The sequence below is a fragment of the Phaethon aethereus genome (genome assembly GCF_964289735.1).
Source record: "Phaethon aethereus genome assembly, chromosome: 18".
In the NCBI taxonomy this organism is placed as follows: Eukaryota; Metazoa; Chordata; class Aves; order Phaethontiformes; family Phaethontidae; genus Phaethon; species Phaethon aethereus.
The window spans coordinates 13,889,343-13,909,578 of NC_138594.1; the positions used below are offsets into that span (position 1 = coordinate 13,889,343).

At 56.7% G+C, this 20,236-nt stretch overlaps 1 protein-coding gene across 1 annotated transcript in view; it reads left to right on the forward strand.

Annotated features, from left to right (window-relative positions):
* Positions 1 to 19,789, forward strand: part of DNAH17 (dynein axonemal heavy chain 17) — a gene marked incomplete at its 3' end in the record, with an annotated part of 29,278 nt that extends 9,489 nt beyond the window's left edge. The window contains exons 20-56 of the mRNA XM_082008298.1: positions 5 to 141; positions 277 to 450; positions 1,217 to 1,424; positions 1,508 to 1,673; positions 2,243 to 2,345; positions 2,520 to 2,667; positions 3,015 to 3,106; positions 3,289 to 3,450; positions 3,602 to 3,766; positions 3,927 to 4,118; positions 4,531 to 4,797; positions 5,338 to 5,499; positions 6,083 to 6,316; positions 6,451 to 6,615; positions 6,727 to 6,822; positions 6,915 to 7,132; positions 7,371 to 7,578; positions 7,890 to 8,005; positions 8,346 to 8,538; positions 8,646 to 8,881; positions 9,184 to 9,306; positions 10,010 to 10,214; positions 10,752 to 10,916; positions 11,072 to 11,212; positions 11,357 to 11,527; positions 11,700 to 11,822; positions 12,509 to 12,702; positions 12,831 to 12,979; positions 13,120 to 13,247; positions 13,969 to 14,196; positions 14,781 to 14,972; positions 15,682 to 15,861; positions 16,211 to 16,393; positions 17,412 to 17,594; positions 17,848 to 17,991; positions 18,538 to 18,763; positions 19,542 to 19,789. Coding sequence (XP_081864424.1) covers positions 5 to 141; positions 277 to 450; positions 1,217 to 1,424; positions 1,508 to 1,673; positions 2,243 to 2,345; positions 2,520 to 2,667; positions 3,015 to 3,106; positions 3,289 to 3,450; positions 3,602 to 3,766; positions 3,927 to 4,118; positions 4,531 to 4,797; positions 5,338 to 5,499; positions 6,083 to 6,316; positions 6,451 to 6,615; positions 6,727 to 6,822; positions 6,915 to 7,132; positions 7,371 to 7,578; positions 7,890 to 8,005; positions 8,346 to 8,538; positions 8,646 to 8,881; positions 9,184 to 9,306; positions 10,010 to 10,214; positions 10,752 to 10,916; positions 11,072 to 11,212; positions 11,357 to 11,527; positions 11,700 to 11,822; positions 12,509 to 12,702; positions 12,831 to 12,979; positions 13,120 to 13,247; positions 13,969 to 14,196; positions 14,781 to 14,972; positions 15,682 to 15,861; positions 16,211 to 16,393; positions 17,412 to 17,594; positions 17,848 to 17,991; positions 18,538 to 18,763; positions 19,542 to 19,789 — 6,425 coding nt within the window. The remainder of the gene's footprint in view (positions 1 to 4; positions 142 to 276; positions 451 to 1,216; positions 1,425 to 1,507; positions 1,674 to 2,242; positions 2,346 to 2,519; positions 2,668 to 3,014; positions 3,107 to 3,288; positions 3,451 to 3,601; positions 3,767 to 3,926; positions 4,119 to 4,530; positions 4,798 to 5,337; positions 5,500 to 6,082; positions 6,317 to 6,450; positions 6,616 to 6,726; positions 6,823 to 6,914; positions 7,133 to 7,370; positions 7,579 to 7,889; positions 8,006 to 8,345; positions 8,539 to 8,645; positions 8,882 to 9,183; positions 9,307 to 10,009; positions 10,215 to 10,751; positions 10,917 to 11,071; positions 11,213 to 11,356; positions 11,528 to 11,699; positions 11,823 to 12,508; positions 12,703 to 12,830; positions 12,980 to 13,119; positions 13,248 to 13,968; positions 14,197 to 14,780; positions 14,973 to 15,681; positions 15,862 to 16,210; positions 16,394 to 17,411; positions 17,595 to 17,847; positions 17,992 to 18,537; positions 18,764 to 19,541) is intronic.
* Between the last annotated feature and the right edge of the window lie 447 nt (positions 19,790 to 20,236).

A 20,236-nucleotide genomic window follows, 5' to 3' on the forward strand; every position in this document is an offset into this window, starting at 1 on the left:
GTGATACAGATGGTGCTGTACCTGCTGGAGTGCCTCCTGACGCCGCAGACTGCGCCGCCGGACTCGCCCAGGGAGCTCTACGAGCTCTACTTTGTCTTCGCTTGTGCCTGGGCATTCGGAGGGGCCATGCTCCAGGACCAGGTATGGCCACCTGGCCATGCCTGCCCGCTCTCCAGAGCATGCTGGCCAGCTTCATCCCTTGGCTGCATCACTTCAGAAAATACTAAAGCAACAACGTTGGCCAGTTTCTGAGTTTTTCTGTTTGGTTCCTCCCAGCTCGTGGATTACCGCCTGGAGTTCAGCAAGTGGTGGGTGAATGAGTTTAAAACCATCAAGTTTCCTTCTCAGGGGACAATTTTTGACTATTACATTGATCCGGAAATGAAGAAATTCATGCTCTGGACTGAAAAAGTGCCAAAATTCAAACTTGATCCCGAAGTCCCTCTACAGGTATTTGCCACAAGCTCTCTGTGTTTGTGTGTTTTATTTGTTTATTACTCCGTGGTCTTCCCCCAAGCCACGCTGGGCTTTTGGCTTCCTCAGAGCAATGCCTGGAGTGGCGCAGGGATTCGGGCTGCCTCTGCCACGCCACCGCACAGGCTGGTAGCACGCAGCAAACCCCGTGGCTTTCTGTGTTTCTGCTTTACCCCATGGAAAGGGGAGAGCTACAAGAGCGAGAGCTACAAGTTGCAACTCTTCTTTTTTAATTTCAGATTAACATGTGGCTTTGTAGATTCTCATGAAATAATTATAACTATTGCCTGTATGCAAAAATGTACTTTAAAACTTTATTTGCATGTCTTTTGAAATGCTCTCCTGAGGGAGGGTGTTTGTGTCTAAGATGTCAGAGAAAGGGAGAGGTGCTGCTGCTGGATTTGGCCCATGCATTGTCTGAACAAAGACATCGGGGACAGTTTCAGCGTCAGTGTTTTTGTGCTGTGTTGTTTTGGTTTAATAACTCGTTTTTCTGACAGCTCCTATTTTTGGTCAGAAAGTCTTTAGAATAACCGAGCACCTGAGCCCTTTTGCTTTAGAGAGTGACCAGGTTTGTACGGAGAGAGCGCGTCTTGCATTAGACCAGCTGTCATTGCTGGGAAAACCAGGCAAGGCTTCCGACGCGCTGCCTGCTGCTCTAGCGGAAGACCCGCCTCTGCCTGCGAACGTCGACCCCGGCAGCAAGAGTGAGCTCCGGGGGTTGATGGCACGATTTCCCCAGGCCTCCGTGGTGCACACAGCAGAGACCATTCGCATTCGCTACTTCATGGACCTGCTGATGGAGAAGCAGAGGCCGGTGATGCTCGTGGGAAATGCAGGGACAGGAAAATCTGTCCTGATGCGGGACAAGCTCGAAGCGCTCAGCGCAGACGAATACCTCGTGCAGTCTGTGCCCTTTAACTTCTACACCACCTCGGCCATGCTGCAGGGTAAGGCTGGCCTGCGCTGCGCCGGGCTGTGCCGCAGGGCCCTCCGGCGCCGCCCCACTGCCCACCCACTCCTCTGGCTGCAGCTGTCCTTGAGAAGCCCCTGGAGAAGAAGTCGGGGAGGAGCTATGGCCCACCCGGGACCAGGAGGCTCATTTACTTCATCGACGACATGAACATGCCAGAGGTGGACAAGTACGGCACCGTGGCACCGCACACGCTCATCCGGCAGCACATGGACCACGGGCACTGGTAGGTGCCCGGCCGGTGGCCCCCACTGCAGGGGCTCAGTGACCCTCTGCCCGGCAAACCCGTGCCGTGCTGGCACCTCTCCCACCCCGATGGAGCTGTGCCCTGCCTCCCGCGCCGCACCGCCAGCAGAGCCGAGCCGCCTGTTTCCCCCCAGCCTGCTCATTCCCGGAGCTGCTGGGAATGCTTTGGCAGAGGAATGGAAAAACTCTCTGCCGGTCACTCCAAAGCCCGACCAAAGCAAACAGCCCTGCTGCCAGTGCCGGCAGGGGAAGCCCTGGCGAGGGATCCCCGTGCCCGGCAGCGCAGCACGCAGCGCAGGCAGAGGGGAGGGCTTGCTTGGGAAGGCGGGAAGAGGGGATGTGCCATCTGTCGCGTGGGCATTTGGGGCCAGGTCTCGCTGTGGGGTGCAGGAAAGGCCCCACGCAGCATCGCCAAGAGCGGTGCTGGGCTGTGCCAAGCACCGGGGAAACGGAGACCCCCGCTCCTGCATTCCCCCTGACGGATTCTCCACAGCCCGGCTGGAGAATCCCATGCCCGGGGAAAGCGTCACCATGTTGGTCCCTGCACAGGTACGACAGGAACAAGCTGACCCTGAAGGACATTCACAACTGCCAGTACGTGGCCTGCATGAACCCCACCACCGGGTCCTTCACCATCGACTCCAGGCTGCAGGTACGCAGGACCCACAGGGCCGGGGGCTGTGCCCCAGCAAGCTCGCTCTACTGGGACTGGAGCCCAGAGGGGGTGGGACGGGGTTGGGATGTGGTGGGGGACCTCACGGTGCCAGCTGCCTGCATCAGCCCCCGGGGGCAAAGCTCCCGCCCGAATTTTCGCTCCTCTCTGCAGCGCCACTTCTGCGTCTTCGCCGTCAGCTTTCCCGGCCAGGAGGCTCTGCTGACCGTGTACGGCACCATCCTCGCGCAGCACCTGGCCCGGCAGAGGATGCCGCCGGCCGTGCAGAAGCTGCAGCCCCAGCTGGTAGCAGCAGCGCTGGGTGAGCCCCTGCCACGCCGGGGGGGGGGCGGCGTGTGCTGGCGTTGGTCCTCGGGGAACGCACCCGCACCCGCCGGCACCAGGAAACCCACCCACACCACAACCAGCCAGGGCCCTGGGAGCCCCACGCAGCACCACGGCACCGGGCAAATGAAACCTCCTTTCCTCCTTTTCTGCTGTTTGTGTTCAAAACTAGCGTCATGTCCCTAGAAATGATCCAACTAATACCTCAGGCTTGTCCCACCTGCCAAAGGTCACAGAGGGGAGAGCCAGGCTCAGGGATCCCGCCGGAGCCGGCAGTGGTCTCCGGGGACCTGCCCGCCCGCTCACCCCGTTTCCTGCCTACAGCTCTCCACCAGAAGGTCGCGTCCACCTTGTTGCCGACAGCCATCAAGTTCCACTACCTCTTCAACCTCCGGGACCTCTCCAACATATTCCAGGTAGCGGGAGGGCTGTTTCCTCTAAAACATCCTTATTCCTTTCTTTCCTTCGTCATGCATCCTTGCAGTGCACCAGATCCCTGAAAAGTACCGTGACCTCTTCCCAAAACCAACCTTTACGCTCGGCTCTGTGTAGCAGTAAAATAAACCCCTGAGGACTGAGGGATTCACTTGTTTGTCAGGGCCTGTTGTTCTCTACCCCGGAATGCCTGAAAAGTCCCGTGGACTTGGTGCGCCTCTGGCTCCACGAAGCTGAGAGGGTGTACGGAGACAAGCTCATCAATGAAAGGGATCAAAAAGACTTCGGGAAGATGCTGGTGGACACCTGCAGAAAGTTCTTTGATGTAAGTCATGCTGGAAAATGAGGGAGTGCCCCACCCTGGTGGGGCTGCACGGCCAGGCTGAGCTCCCTGGCACGGGCTCGGCGGTGGCACAGACAGCAGTACCCCCGGGTGCCCCACGGCTGAGCCCCACGACTGGCATTGCCTCTCCCAGGAACTCAGCGAAGACCTGGTGTTCGCCAAACCCAACATCTACTGCCACTTCGCCCAGGGCATGGGAGAGCCCAAGTACCTGCCGGTGCCGAGCTGGCCGGCTCTGAACAAGCTGCTGGGGGAAGCCCTGGACAACTACAACGAGGTGAACGCGGCGATGAGCCTGGTGAGTGCCGTGCTGTGGGCAGCTCTGCGCCGAGGCAGCAGCTGCACCACAGAGACAGGGCTGCGGCATCGCTCTCGCTCGGCTTTGTACATTATGGGGCACACTCTGCTTTTCCCGCTGCGATTCAGTGTACCAAACCTTCCCCTCCTTATTTCTTCAGGTGCTCTTTGAAGATGCAGTGTCTCATATTTGCAGAATTAGTCGGATCTTAGAGTCTCCCTGGGGCAACGCGCTGCTGGTGGGGGTAGGAGGCAGCGGGAAGCAGAGCCTGGCACGGCTGGCAGCGTACATGAGCAATCTGAACGTCTTTCAGATTACGCTGCGGAAAGGCTACAGCGTCCCAGACCTGAAGGTGAGAGCAGCTTCCCCCTCCGGCCCTCTGGTCCAGCACCACCTGCTCCTGGGACGGATCCTGCAAACGCGGAGCGGTGCCAAGCCCCGCGGTGGCTCCGGTGCCTGGGGTGGGCGCGTGGGGCTCTGCTCTGCTGTCGTTGCTGCGTCTGTGCAGTGTGTGATCCGCTCAAAGGTGCCTTCTGAACACCCAGGACCGGAGGGGCTGCAATGTTTCCCCAGGCAGGGGCTGGCAGGAGCCGCTGCTGCGGGGGAGGCAGCCGGGGCAGCCGGCACCCAGCACCTTCCCACAGGCACCCCCTTGGCTTCCCGGGGCAGCCCAGGGGTGCCGGGCTGCGCCAAACCGGTCCCTCTGGAGAGCAGCTTGGGGGGTTGAAGAGACGGGGGGTGACGGTTTCTCTCTCCTGCCCCAGCTGGACCTCGCCTCCCAGTACATCAAGGTGGCTGTGAAGAACGTCCCCACCGTGTTCCTGATGACGGACTCCCAGGTTGCTGAAGAATCGTTCCTGGTCCTAATCAATGATTTCTTGGCGTCCGGGGAGGTGCCGGGGCTCTTTCAAGATGATGACCTGGAAAACATTATCAGTGCCATGAGGCCCCAAGTGAAGTTCCTTGGATTGCAAGATACAAGGGAAAACTGCTGGAAATTATTTATAGAAAAAATCAGGCGTCAGTTAAAGGTGGGTGTTCACCCAGGAGGGGGTGGTTTCTCAGGGACTTGCCTAGTCCAAAACCCGTTTGCAGACAGGACACAAAAAAACGTGGTTTCATTACATGGTGATGGATTTGGGTGAAAGGTGTTTTCAAAGGCTCCCCAGATGATGGTGCACCCCCAGCCCAGGGGCACAGCTCTTCACACCCACTTATTTACCTCCCTTGGGGCAGAGGCGGGTGGGCAGCCTCCATGGCCACAAGCCGGTGCCGGGCTGTGCTGGGCACTCGCAGGGACACCAACGCGGGCACCACACTCAGCCACTGGCTGCAGCCACCGAAGGGGGTCCGGTGCTGGCCCCAACCCTGCTGAGAGGTGCAAGGTGCACAACCACAGACAATCTCCTGAGTACTGGGAAGGGGAGCTAATGGGCAAGAGTCAAAGTCTTGATCTCCAGGAGAACAGTCTGCAGCGATGTGGAGCTCACAGCGATGCTCCTGCCGCCCCGCACACGAGCTTGGCCCCCGGCGGCGGGGATGCCCTGCTCAGCAGCAGTGCTCTGCCCCAGGTCATCCTCTGCTTCTCCCCTGTGGGCTCAACCCTGCGGGTGCGGGCGAGAAGGTTCCCCGCCGTGGTCAACTGTACAGCCATCGACTGGTTCCACGAGTGGCCGCAGGACGCGCTTGTGTCCGTCAGCAGCAGGTTCCTGGAGGAAACGGGGGACATCGAGGTGAGCTGAGACTCAGGGTCGGTGCACGCGGTGCCTGCGCACAGCCCTCTGTCCCCGGGGGCCGGGGAAACTGCGCTGCTTTGGGGAATGACCTGCACCCCAGCTGCTCCCCTTGTACCGGGGATGCAGGTCTGGCGTGACGCAGTGGTGCTGGGGGCAGCGAGCCTGTGGCAAGCTCACAGCTGGCTCCAGGGTCAGAGCCTGCAGCCCCACACCATGCAAGTGGGGACGAGCCTTTCCTCATTTCCCGTTTGTCCTTAAAACACCGCCACAAATAACAGCGTGGAAACAGCAGCTTTTCCCCAGTGCAGCCCAGACTAACCTGGAGGATTAGAGCCAGGAAACCAGAGCTGGGCTTAAGAACCAGCGTCGTTAGTGCTGTGACCACCTATGTTTCTCAGCCACGTGTTGTGCTGTTTGATGAAAAGCGGCACTTTTCTTCCTGGCCTCTGTGGCTGGGGGTGGAACCAATGCTGGAGGAAGGCTTGGTTCTACCCCAGCATTGGCACTGCGTCCACATGGCGCAGCGGCTCACCAGCCGTGCTCCTGGCGGAGCATCTCACTGTCTGTGTTCCTGGTGCAGCCCGAGGTCAAGGTCTCCATCAGCCAGTTCATGTCCTATGTCCACACAAGCGTTAAGGAGATGTCCAAGACCTACCTGGCCGTGGAGAGACGCTATAATTACACCACGCCAAAGACCTTCCTGGAGCAGATAAAGCTCTACCAAAATCTGCTGTTGAAAAAACGGAGCGAGCTGACTGCCAGGATCGAGAGGCTGGAGAAGGGGCTGACGAAGCTGCAGAGCACGGTGTCCCAGGTGCCTGCCCACAGCGTCACTTATGCATCATGCCTGCAGTCGGGTCCACCCGAGCCGTACTGAGCTGCTGCTGCGAGGCGAGGCAGGGCTTGGCAGGATCAGCCCTCTGATTCTCTCTTTCCCCCGCTGTCAAGGTCGACGACTTGAAAGCCAAGCTGGCAGTGCAGGAAACAGAGCTGAAGCAGAAGAATGAGGATGCAGATAAACTGATCCACGTGGTGGGTGTCGAGACAGAGAAGGTCAGCAGGGAGAAGGCCATCGCCGACGAGGAGGAGCTGAAGGTCCAGGCCATCAACACGGTGCGTGGTGCTGAGCTGGTGACCACCATGCCAGGTTCCAACATAGGATGGGACAGCACGAGCTCTATAAGCTCTGGTCACTCAACCTGTCCCATCTCCTCGTCTCCCCAGAACGTGGCTGAGAAGCAGCGAGCCTGTGAGACCGACCTGGTGAAAGCGGAGCCGGCTCTTCTGGCCGCCCAGGAGGCCCTCAACACACTCAACAAGGTGGGTGATGCTTCAGTGGGAAGCGAGTCCCTGGCTGCTGCCGGTGTCCCCGCACTGGGGCGATGCTCAGCGGCCCCGTGGTCCCTGCCCAGAACAACCTGACGGAGCTGAAGTCCTTCGGGTCCCCACCTCAAGCGGTGGTGAACGTGACGGCAGCCGTGATGGTCCTGACAGCCCCCAGGGGCAAGATACCAAAGGATAAGAGCTGGAAGGCAGCAAAAGTCATGATGGGAAAAGTGGACACTTTCCTTGATGCCTTAAAGAAGTTTGACAAGGAGCACATCCCTGAGGCCTGTCTCAAGGCATTTCAGTGAGTCCATGGCCGGTTCCTGCCCCTTTCCCAGCCCCATGCCGCTGGGCTACCCTGGGCAGGGGGTCCAGCAGAGACCCTCACCCCAGCGAGGTTCAGGGGGCAGGAGTGGGATCCAGGCGTTTGCTCTGCTCTCCCACCGCGCCACCCGTCAGCCACCCAAGCCCCAGGAGGAGCGGGACGGGGCCACCGGCAGCCGTGGCACAGTGTCGTAGCGTGGGGTGTTCTCCCGTTCCAGGCCCTACCAGTCAGACCCCAGTTTTGATCCAGAGTTCATAATGTCAAAGTCGACAGCCGCTGCCGGTCTGTGCTCCTGGTGCCTCAACATCGTCCGCTTCTACGAGGTGTTCTGCGAGGTGGAGCCCAAGAGGCAGGCGCTGGAGGAGGCCAATGCCGAGCTGGCAGAGGCACAAGAAAAACTCAGTCGCATTAAGAACAAAATTGCCGTAAGTGCGTGCCCCCCCCGCAGCCCCCGGCCAGGCCAGCTGCCGGAGCCAGCCGCTGTTTGCCTTGGCTGGCGCCCGCCACGGCCCCGTCAGCCACCGGCAATTCAGCTCCGGGTCACAGCCAGAAGCCAGAAATGAGCAAGAAAGATCCTTACAATTCATGTAACCTGCAGCCCCGGTGCAAGAGCTGTATCGTCATGACAGGGGCTGCTGCGAAACTCCTTCGGGGCTGCAGAGCTCTCCTGCCCTGGCAGTTTACTGCAGCTGCAGCGCGTGCGCGGGAGTAACTGTGGATGTCTCGTCTTTTGAAGGACCTGAATGCCAACTTGGCAGCTCTCACTGCAGAATTTGAGAAAGCTACAGCTGAAAAAATCAAATGTCAGCAGGAGGCTGATGCAACCAACAGAGTCATCACGCTGGCAAACAGGTACCGTGCAAACGCTGCTCCAGAAGTGCTGGGACCGCCTGCTGCTCCCTGGCATTGCCTGCTGACAATGACACAGGGGTCATGGAAACATCAGAGCCCCCCACACCCTCCCCAACGTAACAAATCCCGCGTACGAATTGGGCCAGAAATGCGGGGGGGGTGCAGCCATGGAGCTGTGCGCTCCGGGTGACGGCAGCCCACCGCCCGAGCAGAGGTGTGTTAGTCCCAAGGGCGTTTGGTGACTGCCGCCCTGGGGCATCATGGCCGAGTCGTGTCCCCACCCTGCACAGTGCAGGGAGCAGCGGCACCGCAGCAGCCAACATCTCCTCTGCACCCCCAGGCTCATTGGGGGCCTGGCGTCTGAAAACATCCGCTGGGCCGAGTCAGTGGAGATGCTCAGAGCGCAGGAGAAGACGCTGTGCGGAGACGTGCTGCTGGTCTCAGCCTTCGTGTCCTACGTTGGCTACTTCACCAAGAAGTACAGGGCGGAGCTGCTGGAAAAGCAATGGATCCCCTTTCTCAGCGGGCTGGCGGTGAGTGACCACGGGTCCCATCCTGGGGCTCCTTCCCCCCACGCCCACCAGCACCGAGGGGCTCCCACTCCGCTGCAGCCAGGCGCTCAACAGCCCCTCCCCAGCAGGTGCCCATCCCCATCACTCCGGGGCTGGACCCCCTCAGCCTCCTCACCGACGCCGCCGATGTGGCCACCTGGAGCAACCAGGGGCTGCCCAGCGACCGCACGTCCATCGAGAATGCCACCATCCTCTGCAACACCCAGCGGTGGCCCCTGGTCGTGGACGCCCAGCTCCAGGGCATCAAGTGGATCAAGAGCAAATATGGGGAGGAGCTGCAGGCCATCCGCCTGGGCCAGAGGAGGTGGGTCGGGTGCTGTGGGGCATCCATGGGCGTGGTCTGGAAGGGCCCCACTTCCCCTGCCACTGGAGGGGCACGGGGCTCTGCACACATGTCCCCCACCAGACTCGGGACACCCGAGGGCAGCAGCGCCGACGGGGGCACCTGACGCCTCCGTGAGCGCCGCAGGGGCCGGGGCTGGCGGGGTGCCGCAGGGGTCCCGCTGGGGCGCAGCGGCTGGAGGGCATTTGCTCAGCTCCCCACAGCGTGCGCACGCTCGCCGCACGCTTGCCGCACGCCGCACCTCCCTCCCCTCCTGGCCGCAGCTACCTGGACACCATCGAGCAGGCGGTTTCTGAAGGACGGACACTGCTGATCGAGGATGTCGGCGAGACGGTGGAGCCGGTGCTGGAACATCTGCTGGGCAGGAACACTACCAAGAAGGGCAGGTCAGCACACCCTGTTCTCTGGTGCTGAGGAGTTTCACCTGCTCTGAGCAGCCACTGCTGCCCTGAAATGCAGATCTGTCCTTCCCCTGGCCTCTGGCCACATCCCTCAGTTTTCTCCGGTGTTTCCCCGTGGGGATACTTGTGACGTTTTGGACTGTTCTGGTCAGCAGAGTCCAGTTCATTTAGTGATTTAAGAGCGTGTTCCCTGGTGCACCTGCGATAAGGTGTGATAAACTGGGAGACATGGAAGCTATTCCGGGATGGGGCTTTTGCTGAGAATCCCCTGCCCCATCTCCCCCGCCGCCCTCGGCGCTGCCGGCCCCGCTGCGGGCAGCATTCCCTGCCCCAGGCACCACCAACCTTCCTGGCCGCATCCCTGAGTTCTGGTGAGGGCTGGTCCCTGGGACTGCAGGCACGGGGCTCTGGCGCTGCTGGGGGGACCTGCGCCGCGCTGCCCTTCTATCATGGCACGGTGCCGGCAAGCAGCGCGAGCCCTGAAGCCGGGTGGGGGCTGCAGGCAGGGCAGCCTCCGGTTCCTTCTGCTCTTTTGCCCTGCCACGGCTCTTTTGGCACTTCAGCCCTTGCTATGCCTTTTCCCGACCAGCGAAATACATCTTGAACACCGCAGGCGGGCTGAGGGTTTCTGGCTGTGATGAGTTACTGTCAAGTGTACAGAAATGAATTTGTTTAATTAACTGAACAGATACATTAGGATAGGAGATAAAGAAGTGGAATATCACCCGCGCTTCCGCCTGATTCTGCACACCAAGTATTCCAACCCTCACTACAAGCCAGAGGTGCAGGCTCAGTGCACCCTGATCAACTTCTTGGTGACCCGGGAGGGACTGGAGGACCAGCTCCTGGCCGCTGTGGTGGCCAAAGAGCGGCCAGACCTGGAGACCCTGAAGGTACAAACCTGGCTGCCGGCAAGGCGGTAGCAGGGAAGCCCCAGGGAGCTGTGGAGGCTTTGCCAGCACGGAGCAGTGAGATCTCACCTCCGTGAGCTTGCTGTTGCTTATCGGGAGCCGAGCGACTCCCAGCCAGAGCCTGCCATCTGCGTGGGCGGCTGTGGGGCCACCATTGCCCCGCGGAGCCTGGCGCTGCCACGGGCGCGCCTGCCACGTCTCCCTGCGGGTGACAGCCCGTGCCGGGCCGGGCCGCGTCCGCCCTCCTCTTGCATCGGCGCTTCGGTGGCGGCATGAAAAAATGGGCTGGTTTCCGAGAGACTCGTGGCTCAGCTGACAGGTACATCAGTATGTTGTCTGGGGCTGCGTTTGTAAGGGGGAGAACTTATAATTAATAGAAGGTAAAGCCAGCAGAACTGCCGATGCTCCACAGCATGCTGTTCGTTAGGGAGCGCCCAATGTAAGTCACAGAGGTTGATGCCAGTGTTTTGCCACGGTCTCTTGAATGACACGTGTCTCTCCGGGGTGCTGGTGTTGCAGGCAAACCTCACAAAGAGCCAGAACGAGTTCAAGATCAAGCTGAAGGAGCTGGAGGACTCCCTGCTCGCCCGGCTGTCTGCTGCCGCCGGGGATTTCCTGGGCGACACAGCACTGGTGGAGAACCTGGAAACAACAAAGCGCACAGCCATGGAAATTGAGGAAAAAGTAAGCAAGCTGCCCTGGAGCTGGGTGCTGCAGTGATGCAGGCAGCGGGAGAGTTCTCCCAGACCACGCCACGCACCAGGCGCTCAGCGGGAGGTTGGGTGCTGCTTCGGCACGTGCCAGGATGCTGGATAACACCCACCCTCATGTTCATCGAGGTGAAAGAAGCTAAAGTCACCGAAGTTCAAATAAATGTCGCTAGAGAAAACTACAGGCCAGCAGCGGAGCGAGCATCCCTGCTGTACTTCATCCTGAGTGACCTCAACAAGATCAACCCCATCTACCAGTTCTCTCTCAAGGTAAATGTGGAGCAAGGAGGGCACTGGTTTGTATGGGCAGGACAGGGTTTGGGGGCTCTCGGATATTCAGTGTTTCAGCATTTATGCTGCTAATAAAACACCCAGCAGCCCGGGCGCTGAGCTGCCCACCCGGCTCTTTCTCAGGCATTCAGCGGGGTCTTTGAGAAAGCCATTCAGCACACAGCCCCCGCCGACGACATCGAGCAAAGGGTCATCAACCTGACGGACGAGATCACCTACTCCGTCTATATGTACACCGCACAGGGACTCTTCGAGAGAGACAAACTCATTTTCCTGGCCCAGGTTGCCTTCCAGGTAATACGTGCAAATGTTTGGGGCTTCTGTTGTATAACACTGTACGTGAGTTTATGTTGGTTTAGAGAGGTTGTTCTCATTACTGTGCTGCTGCTGGGGCTCGGTAGCTTCTTGCCCAGAGCGCAGGCCCTCGTGCCGGGCTGGTCCTGATGCTACACTCCTGACTCACCAGGTCCTGGCAATCAAGAAAGAAGTGAACCCAGCGGAGCTGGACTTTCTTCTGCGCTTCCCTTCCAGGGCCGGCGTCACATCCCCTGTGGACTTCCTGCAGCCCCAGGGCTGGGGCGGCATCAAGGTTGGTCCGCTTGGCTCGCAGTGCCGAGGCGAGGCCAGCACGGCCCCCGGCGTGGTGGGTCTGTGTTCACCTGCAGCACCCAGGAGGGTCCACAAAGCCGCCCTGTCCCCTGCGGCTGGTGATACCCCACACCCCCCAGTCCCCGGCAGGGACTGTGGAACCGCGGCGCGCCGGCGGCGCAGGGGTCCACGCTCAGCCCTGCGGGCAGGTGGTAGGACTGGCCAGAGACAGCCTGTCCCACCGCTCCCCCCTCGCACCTCTGCTCACGCCGGGGGCTGAGGGAAAGCGGAGCGGCTGCTCGCGCCAGCCGGAGGAGGCAGCCGGCGAGGTTGTGTCTCGGCAGTTTTGAACCATCAGTGTCCCCCATGGGCCCCGCTCCTCACCCCTGAGCTCGGGGGTGCCTGAGCGATGCCCCGATGGCCTGTGCACAGCATCCCCATTTCACCAGGCATCCTTGACACCCCAGGGATGCCTTTGGGACCCCCAGCGCAGCTGTGCCCGGGGGAGGGCGGATCTGGCAGCCTGCCTGGGCCGGTGGAGCTGGGCTGCAGGACCCTTCGGGGCCTGGCTGTGGCACAGCACCGTCCCCACGTGCGCACAGCTCCATGGAGACCCCCCAGCCTGGGGGGTCCCTGAGGGCAAGCAGAGCCCAGGAGTGATTTAGCCCTTCTCTGTGGGATCTGAAGGTGCTCTCAGAAATGGAAGCGTTCAGGAACTTGGACAGTGACATCGAGGGCTCTGCAAAGCGATGGAAAAAGTTTGTGGAGTCCGAGGTGCCGGAGAAGGAGGTGTTCCCCAAGGAGTGGAAGAACAAGTCGGCCCTGCAGAAGCTGTGCATGCTGCGGTGCATGCGGCCAGACAGGATGACCTACGCCATCAGGTGCACCAGTGCCCGCGCGGGGCACGTGCACGGTGCTCTCCCAGCACGAGCCCTGCGGTGTCGCCACACCAGCTGCGCCCAGCGACCGCGTGTGTTCCTAACTCACGTGATGGTTTATTTTTCCATAGGAACTTTGTGGAAGAGAAGATGGGGAGCAAGTTTGTGGAAGGAAGGAGCGTAGAGCTCTTCAAGGCGTACAAGGAGAGCAGCCCCTCTACGCCCTTGTTCTTCATTCTCTCCCCTGGCGTCGACCCCCTGAAAGACGTGGAGGCCCTGGGTGAGGCCCTGCCCTCTCCTCGGCCGGCACAATGGCTGCATGCAGCTGCTCGTTTGGCCAGCAAACGGCCGGAGCTGCGCAGCCCCGTCTCCATACTAATACAAAGAAAAAAGGCCACGGCGGTTTCCTCCCCTCCCCAGGCAGAAAGCTGAACTTCACCATCGACAACGGGAGGATCCACAACGTGTCACTGGGGCAGGGCCAGGAGGCCGTGGCAGAACGGGCCCTGGAGCTGGCGGCCACACAGGGGCACTGGGTCATCCTGCAGGTGGGCAGGGCGCACCGGGGCGCACTGTGGGGCGAGCAGCCCCGCCAGCTGCTGGGCTCAGCTCAGGGTGGCCCCCGGCTCCCCCAGCCTCAGTGTCCCCGTTAACACTGAGGGGGTATCTGGGATGGCTGAAGCTCGGGGAGTGTTGGCAGCTGCTCCGCTCCCCCCAGCCCGCTGCTCTCGCAGCCGTGCGCGGTCTCGGTGCTCAGCCCGCGCAGTGGCCGGGTCCAGGCTCGCCCGTGGTGGGACAGGGCCAGGAGCAGGGAGGGGACGGGGCCAGCAGCACCCCCGGCAGTGGGAAGGCGCTGCACCTTGAGCAGGGGCAGCAGGAAGGGGGGGGGGGGCATGGGGAGGCCCAGGGAAATGGGAGGCCAGAGGGGGAGCGCAGTGCCCCTCGGTCCCTAGAGCCGGCGGGGACATGGTACCAGTGGGCAAGGGCTGGGGTGCGACAGAGTAGGAGACCAGCAACAGAGAGTGGAGGCCGAACGTGTGGGCGGCCATCCAGAGGACGGTGGCCCAGCAATGGGTTGCAGGGTTTTTCGTGGCGTACCTCACGCGACGGCAGTGACACTGCCCGGGTTAGTCGGGCATGCCCAGCCCGAGCCGTGCTGTGTTGTGCTGCACCTGCGCTCTGTGGAGCCACAGGAGGAATGTGGGGGGAACAAGTGATTCCCAAGGTTGTACTTCAGCCCCAGCAGTACAGGAGGGGTTCCTGTTGCAGAACATCCACCTGGTGGCCCGGTGGCTGCGCACGCTGGAGAAGATGGTGGAGCAGTACAGCCTGGGCAGTCACGCTGACTACAGGGTGTTCATGAGTGCTGAGCCAGCCCCCAGCCCCGAGGCACACATCATCCCGCAGGGACTGCTGGAAAACGCCATCAAAATCACCAACGAGCCACCGACGGGCATGTACGCCAACCTGCACAAAGCCCTCGACCTCTTCACCCAGGTATCCTCGCCGTGCCGCGCTGCTCGCCCCGGCATGGTGGTCCAGCCGTGCACAGCCGGTTCCTTTCAACCACTTTGGGTCAGCGTATCCAGCTCCCTCCTCTCCCTGGGGCTTGGGTGTCATGGGCTGAGCATCTTTGGGGGCGTCACTGCAGGCACGGACACTGCGCCAGGAGCTGCCCATCCCCAGGCACGTCCTCCCAGGGGTGCCCAGAGCCCCCATTTAGGGATAACCAGAGCTGCCCAAGGGCTCCCAAAAGAGGGAGGGTGCTGAATTACCGGTGCCTTTCCCAAGGCTGAATGTTGAGCTGCTGCGGCTCGGTGCTCCAAACAATCCTTGACTGTCAGCAGGGGGTACATATGTGTGTGTGTGTGTATTCCTATTTAAAAAAAAAAAAAAAAAAGAGTGCAAGAATTAACCAACTAACAGCTCTTTAAAAAGACATTTTTATGCTTTTTTTTTTTAATAAACAACCTTCAGTTCTCCTTTGCCACCACCTGTTAATTTTCTTCAGCAGATGTAGAGCTGATAGCGATATTCACTAATACACTTGCAAACCCACTCTGATTTTTATTCCACTGCAGGACACGTTAGAGATGTGCAGCAAAGAAATCGAGTTCAAATGTGTCTTGTTTGCGCTCTGTTACTTCCATGCGGTAGTGGCGGAGCGGCGCAAGTTCGGCGCTCAGGGCTGGAACAGATCTTACCCCTTCAACAACGGTGACCTGACCATATCGATTAACGTCCTGTACAACTACCTGGAGGCTAACCCCATGGTAAGGGACATACAAAGTGACCATACCTCTGCACAACAGACACTATTACAACGAACCTTTTTTTAAAAATTCATCAGTTAGCTGCACAAATGCCGCCTTTTGAGGAAACACAGCATTGCAGTAGTTCTTCCCCTCTTCCGCAGGGAGCTGCCTGCACACTCTGGCGGGTGAAGGTGCAGAGCGCTCAGCGTGACTGAGCTGGATGGAAAGTGGGCGTTTAGCACCAGGCTGGGATGAGTGCCAGCTCTGGCTCACACCTCGGTGCTTTGTTGGGTTGTGTTGGGTTTTTTTAATTACTTTCCACCTAAAAGGCAAAGCCCGACCCAAGAATGAAGGTGCAATGAGTAGGACTGAGGTCTCACCCTTAGGAAAGTCCTGCTTTCCCCTGGCCTTACAGACATGATCAACGTTGACCTGAATAAAGACAGGGGTTCAAAGTATGGACAGCTGTGTCCGTACTGGGACAAGGTGAAATTTGTGGGTGAACACAGGAGACACCCGAGATGAGGTTCCCCCTGTCGTGCTCCCCTTCGCTCTGTCACCGAGCCTCTGCAGTCCAGCGACTGTGACTTCCCTGGATGCTGGACAGGCTGACCCAGGAGCCGTTGCTCCATGGCCCCACAGCTCTACAGTCACGTGCAGCTTCCCCCGGCTGCAGGGGACTTCTCAGGAGCCACACAGAAACACCACGGTGAGCCTCTCCTTGCAGGTGCCATGGGATGATCTCCGCTACCTCTTTGGTGAAATCATGTACGGGGGGCACATCACAGACGACTGGGACCGCCGGCTGTGTCGGACTTACCTGAGCGAATACATCCGTACGGAGATGCTAGACAGGGAAGTGTACTTAGCTCCAGGGTTTTTGATCCCTCCCAGCTTGGATTACAAGGTAAGAAAGAATAAGGTTGCAATTTGCCGTGGAAAACCACTGCTCTGGATAAATGCACACTAGTCAGAGTCCCCTCATGCTAACCAAGCAGGAACGTAGAGGAAAAAAAAAGTTTCAATCCCGTGGAAACATGCAGAATGACTGCAAAAATAATTCCTGTGGCTGGGGTGGTAAAGGAAAAACTTAGGTAAGACATGAGTAAAAAAACATCTTGAATAAGCAAAGCCAGCTAGCTGTGCTGTGAAACACCAACACCAAAAAGCAATGACGTATTTTCAAGGCTGAAGCAAAACTCACGCTCTTTTGTACGTATCTGCTAAACTAACATCAGTGCCGGCCCTGTGCTTAGGGTTACCACGAGTACATCGACGACAACCTGCCGCCGGAGAGTCCCTACTTGTACGGCCTTCACCCCAATGCAGAAATTGGCTTCCTGACTGTCACTTCAGACAGGCTTTTTCGGACAGTGTTAGAAATGCAGCCCAAACAATCAGATGCTGGAGGAGGCTCAGTTGTCTCCCGAGAGGAAAAGGCAAGTAGTTTTACACTACACAAAGACAATTCAGAGGCCAGGAGGGGACGGGGTGCAGGGGACAGATAAGGGCCCACGCACAATGGACAGATTTTTATCAGTACAACATAGTAGAAATGCAATTCTAGCCCATTACCTAACGCTACAAGCTGTCAGCCTGGAGAAGGGGGAGTTGCTAGCACAGAGCTCAGAAGAAACGCTACAGTCTCTACTCAGCTGGACACTCCTGTCAAGTTTTTATTTAAGTGTATGTGCACTTGGTTTCTTTGTGACCAGGTTCTCCTTTGCATTTTGGTAACTCTGCCAGTCTTTGGCATTGCTGAACGCCAGCAAATGCTTCTGCACCCCACAGCTGCTGAGACAGCAGCACTGCTACCGCAGCCCAGGGCAGACAAAGTACTGTCGTTGTCCCCGTCCCACCTGCCGCTGTCTCCCCTCTTCCCTGCTCTTGCATCAGTCTAGATCCCAGGCAGGCAGCTAGTCGCGCAGATCACAAGACTGTTAGCTGCTCTCCTCCAGCACCTCTGAGAAACCCAAAGCGTAGAAAGAAGAGGCTGAAATGCTGCCCCAGCAGTTTCTTTGTGTTCGCTCCATCTGAACACATGGTACAGTTACAAAAGTGTTCAGAAAGGTTACTCTTTGATGGGGTCGAGATGCGCCAGTGGCAAAACGTGGCTCACATGCTGCATCCTCAGCAGCTGGAGCAGGCTTAGTAATTTCCATTCATGATGGCAGCTACTAAAAATACAGATTTAAAGAAAGAGTCTTCCTCCGGACCTGTTGAATTTTACACTTGAATTTCACAGCCTCTGTGGCTTCAGTTCTTACATTCCTTGCTACTGAAAAAGAGCTGCAGCTTTTTAAGATCCAAGAGCAGTTAGTAAAAGAACAGAGTACTAGTAACAGAGAAGGAAGCACAGCAAAACACAAAGGCAGAAAAATCTTACTAAGAAAGTTAATTGTTAGCTTACAGCATATTTCCTTTGATAAGAGCAGTTTTATGGCATATTCTTTCCAGGTGAAGTCAGTCCTAGATGAGATTATCGAGAGGCTGCCAGAGCCATTCAATATGGCGGAGATCATGGCGAAAGTGGTGGACAAGACCCCCTATGTTGTAGTTGCCTTCCAGGAATGTGAAAGAATTAACATCTTGACCCAAGAAATCAGGCGCTCTTTGAAAGAATTAGACTTGGGACTAAAGGTATGCATTAGGTAGCTGCCTAGAAAGCATCTCTCCCTACCAAATAATTTCCCCTGATTTGCAAATGGCTGTTGCTCATTTCGAACCTTGTCTTGTACAAAGCACTTGGCTACCCTTGCTCGTGCACATCCCACCATGCTGGGTACAGCCAGACAATACCAGCCTCCCACTTCATGATGAGTTTGAGACCAAATACTTCCATCAGTCTTGCTTTCTTCAGACAACACTGCCCAGACTTTTCTCTTTTTTAAAGGGAGAGCTAACGATTACATCAGATATGGAAGAGCTGGCAAATGCTCTCTTCTATGACAACGTTCCTGAATCCTGGACACGTTATGCCTATCCCTCTCTTCTTAGCTTAGGAGCCTGGTATGCAGACCTGCTCCTTCGGATTAGGGTGAGCAGATTTCTTGTGAAAGTTAAAACTTAGGGAGCAAGCAGATACCACAGAAGACCAGGAATCACCTCCATCAGTGTACAGTGGTTAACTGGTTTATTTTTCAATATTAATTTAAGCAGTTTGAAGTACCTGGAATGGCCTGTTACCCCAAAAATGAGACCAGAAATTTGAAAAGGGTTCACCATTAGTGTATATCACTGTTTCAACAGAACATTAGCTAACCCCATCATAACTTTATATATCTCAGAAGAAAAAAATACTTAATAAAACCATTTATTTAAAGTGTAGCTTTGTTAAAAAAAAAAAAAGCAGTATTTACTGCAATCCAAATTAACGGTTTAGGTTTCATTGCTGCAGTGGAATCTGGTATTTATTCATCACAGGTCACCTCCATCCTAGTCTCCCCACCTGTAAGATTACCTGAAGCTTGTGTGTTAGGCACAGGGAAGTATCAGCTCTTTGTCACATCACATCGCAAAGCAGTATTCTGCTGCTCAAAGGCCATGCTTCACTCTGAAGTACTTTGTTGTTTTTATTTTCCAGGAACTGGAAGCCTGGACAACGGACTTTGTGCTGCCTGCAACAGTGTGGCTGGCAGGACTTTTCAATCCCCAGTCCTTCCTCACTGCTATCATGCAGTCCACGGCCAGAAAAAATGAATGGCCACTCGACAAGATGTGTCTTTCAGTGGAAGTGACCAAGAAAAACCGTGAGAATATAACAGCTCCACCCAGAGAAGGCTCCTACGTGCATGGATTATTCATGGAAGGTGAAAGACTGCATCTTTTATGAGATGTTTCAGACACGGAGAAAGTGCAGTTCAGCCTTAAAAATTCTTGCAAACAGATCAGGTGTTAGTACTCACTGGCTTATTTGAATTTGTACAGCTTTTGCAAAAGCTCCGAGCAGCGGAGCCTTTATTCCACACTGGTGTCAGAGAGGCCAGCTGAGGGCAGCACCCATCCAGTTTACAAGCGGTTTCACAAACCAGAAACTGGTTTTTGGAAATTCAGACTGTATATTATGAACCTGAGGACTGGGTTGTCTGAAGCTACATGGTTCTAGTGAATAAATATATTACAGTCTTATTTGAGGAGTAATTAAGACAAATCAGGAAACTCAGAACCTAAAATAAGTACTGTTAATAAATGAGGGGGAATGAGATGGCAATATCAGCAGAGCACTAAAGGGGTCCACTTAAACAAGAGCACAGACCACACAGGACAGCTATCATAGTTCCCACCACGGCCAAGTTCTACCTTCAGCTATGCAACTTCCATGCAAACCCATGCTGAAGGGATGAGCGGGGACAGAATTTATTTAGATATCCCACCACAGTAAGGCAAAATGCATTCATGAGTCACAGTGAGATGATAACATGTTAGCCCTAACAACTACTAAGCCATGGCTACCCAAACTTCACACTCCATCTGTGACTGTGCTGCTAAAGCAACTCCCTCCCACCCATCAGTAGTTATGAAAACAGCCCCCTCAAAGGGAAAAAGCCACCAGGTAGCTGGTACCCTGACAATTTCATAATATTGCAGGTGCTCGATGGGACATCCCTTCTGGTGTGATCGCAGACGCTCGACTGAAGGAGCTGACGCCCATGATGCCAGTCATCTTCATCAGAGCCATCCCTGTGGAGCGCATGGACACCAAGAACGTCTATGAATGTCCTCTCTATAAGACACGGATGCGAGGTCCCACCTACGTCTGGACCTTTAACCTAAAGACAAAAGAAAAAGCTGCTAAGTGGATCCTTGCTGCTGTTGCTCTGCTCTTACAGATCTAAACTTTGACTATGGAAACAGCAAATGCTTTTACTTGCAAAAAAACTCAAAGTGTAACTTAGGCTAAGTTTGATTGTACCAGAACTATTTGAACAAAATATCAATAAAAACATGGCTGGAACTGCTGTCATGTGGAGACTGCTTTTAAAATACATGGAGTTTCTCATGACGGACACTGGTTTGCAATTGGTGGTTTCTGATAAGCTGGTGGTTGAGAGTCAGACCACCGAAGGAAGCCAAACAGAACAATTGCATGCAACTATCCAGATTCCTTTCCTTCTCATAGCTCTCTGTCTTTCCACAGCTATTTGTTTGATCGCTCAGTGCTAACTGTGAGCAAAAATACATCAAGCTATGTGCACGACATACTCCTGCATGGAAGCATGTATCTGTCTAGACCAGACGGAAGAAGAAATGCGCAGATTTGTCCCAGTTCACCAGCACAACCT